Below are 1,871 nucleotides of genomic sequence, written 5' to 3'. Positions count from 1 at the left end.
GGCCAATCATCCAGTAGTGGATTGACCAAGGCTGATGACAATGAAATTTAACTAATCCTTAAGTATAGTATAATCTGGGGGTAATGGGACACTATTGTGGACACCATGTAGCTTATATACGTCTCAGTTAAGGGTCTACTATAATATAATTTTAACATCGGCAAAGCCACAGCTACTATCCGTGTGAGATTGTGCTGTGTATGCGTTGGTGATGTGGACCGCCTCGCATTATAGAACAATCTCCCCGTGCGGAGATTGTTTACCGGGCGATATGTTGCACACCTTGTGCGACCTCGAACGACCGACTCCTCTGGGATTAATCTGCTTAAAGCATTTCACCATCTCTTTCCTTATCTTATTGTTCCTGATGAGGTAAATGCTGACGTTAGCGATGGGGATGATGAAGGTAATCAACTAAACACCGCAGCGCAGGTTTTTGATCTGCGAGTATTGATAGTCCTTGGTCAGACGTGACACCATCGTTGATACGAAACACGCGACGAAAAACATCGCGAGCATCAGGAAGTGGGTGAGCAGCGTGTGCACGGCCTTTCTCTTGAATTCGTTCTGCCCTGTCCGCTTGCACGCACGAATGATTCTAAAATACGTGTAGGCGATAACACACAGCGGCAAAGCGATGAACACAACCAATGTGCTCGATCCGAATATTTCCTGAACCTTCGTGTCGCTGGCAGACAGGCGAATGTATCCCGAAAAATCGCATACAATGCCCTGTATCTCCCTATCGGTGGCTCGCAGTTCCAACCGAGAGACGAGGAGGGTTTGCGGTATGACGATGGCCACTATGATGAGCCAAGTCGTCACCACGGCGAGCAATGCCCGTCTGCCCGTCACGACGGCGTGGTAGCGCAGCGGGTGACAGATGGCCACATAGCGGTCCACGGACATGGCGGCCAGCGTGAGGCTCTCCAAATCGACAAACACGTTGATCCAAAACATCTGCGCGATGCAGGACGCGCGCGAAATCCGCAGGTCGCCCGTCAGAAAAACGTACAGCTGCTGGGGGAAACTCACCGCGCCGCCCACGACGTCGGCCACTAACAGGTTGCACATGAACACGTACATGGGCACGTGGAGCTGCGTGCGTGCCGCCACGATCGCGAGCACCAGCAGGTTCGCCGTCACGGTCACGACAAGCAGCAGCAGGGTGAGGCTGAACGCGAACATCCGCACGCCATCGGAAGCCTCGAATGTTCCGAGCATTATGAACGAGTCGTCGAGTTCCATCGCCGTCATCGAACGTGAAGCGCTATAAATAAATGAAAAATAAAGAGAGTAGCACTCATTCTTGGTTGATTTTTTTCTCCTCAGGTCAGATCGCGTAACTAAAACTTCATGTCGTAAACCCTCCACCACCCGGCACAGCCAGTTAGTCATGTGGTCACGTGATGAACACACGTGCCAGTTAATTCCTGCTTCGACACGCATTCAACAGCTGGGTACGACGTGCTGATGGTAGTTACTGTCATTATCATAGGCCAGTTGACAGAAATCTGATGTTCTGCCTGATGAAGCTGGTTGTAACCACCAACGAGCGAATTGTCATACCCAGTTAACTGCATTTGTGTTCATTGTTGTAGATCATGGCGTGTCCACCAATTGTAAAATACCATGGCACAATGTTCGCGAAGCACCCAAGAACAAGTACACCAACAGTGTTGTGGTTTAATTGTTGAGCGTAGGAAAGTTGCAGTAGTCCATACGGGTGTGGATAATTGAATGGATGAGGAGTTTTGCAGCAGAGGTTTAAATAAGGGGGACGGATGTTGCGAATGTTGAACAAATTAAACCGCCAATGTGATCGGTGAGGGAGAGGGAAGAGTAAAAGCAAACAACAAGGTTGCGGGTTG

General features: G+C 49.8%; 1 protein-coding gene across 1 annotated transcript; it reads right to left on the bottom strand.

Annotated features, from left to right (window-relative positions):
* Positions 1 to 228: 228 nt before the first annotated feature.
* On the bottom strand, positions 229 to 1,257 carry LOC144734551 (putative olfactory receptor 7A2). The gene is given in 1 exon segment (XM_078616798.1): positions 229 to 1,257. A coding segment is annotated over 1 exon segment (1,029 nt).
* Between the last annotated feature and the right edge of the window lie 614 nt (positions 1,258 to 1,871).

The sequence above is a fragment of the Lampetra planeri genome, chromosome 51 (genome assembly GCF_965212315.1).
Source record: "Lampetra planeri chromosome 51, kcLamPlan1.2.h2, whole genome shotgun sequence".
NCBI classification, from domain to species: domain Eukaryota; kingdom Metazoa; phylum Chordata; class Hyperoartia; order Petromyzontiformes; family Petromyzontidae; genus Lampetra; species Lampetra planeri.
This window is presented reverse-complemented; position numbering and strand designations above follow the sequence as displayed.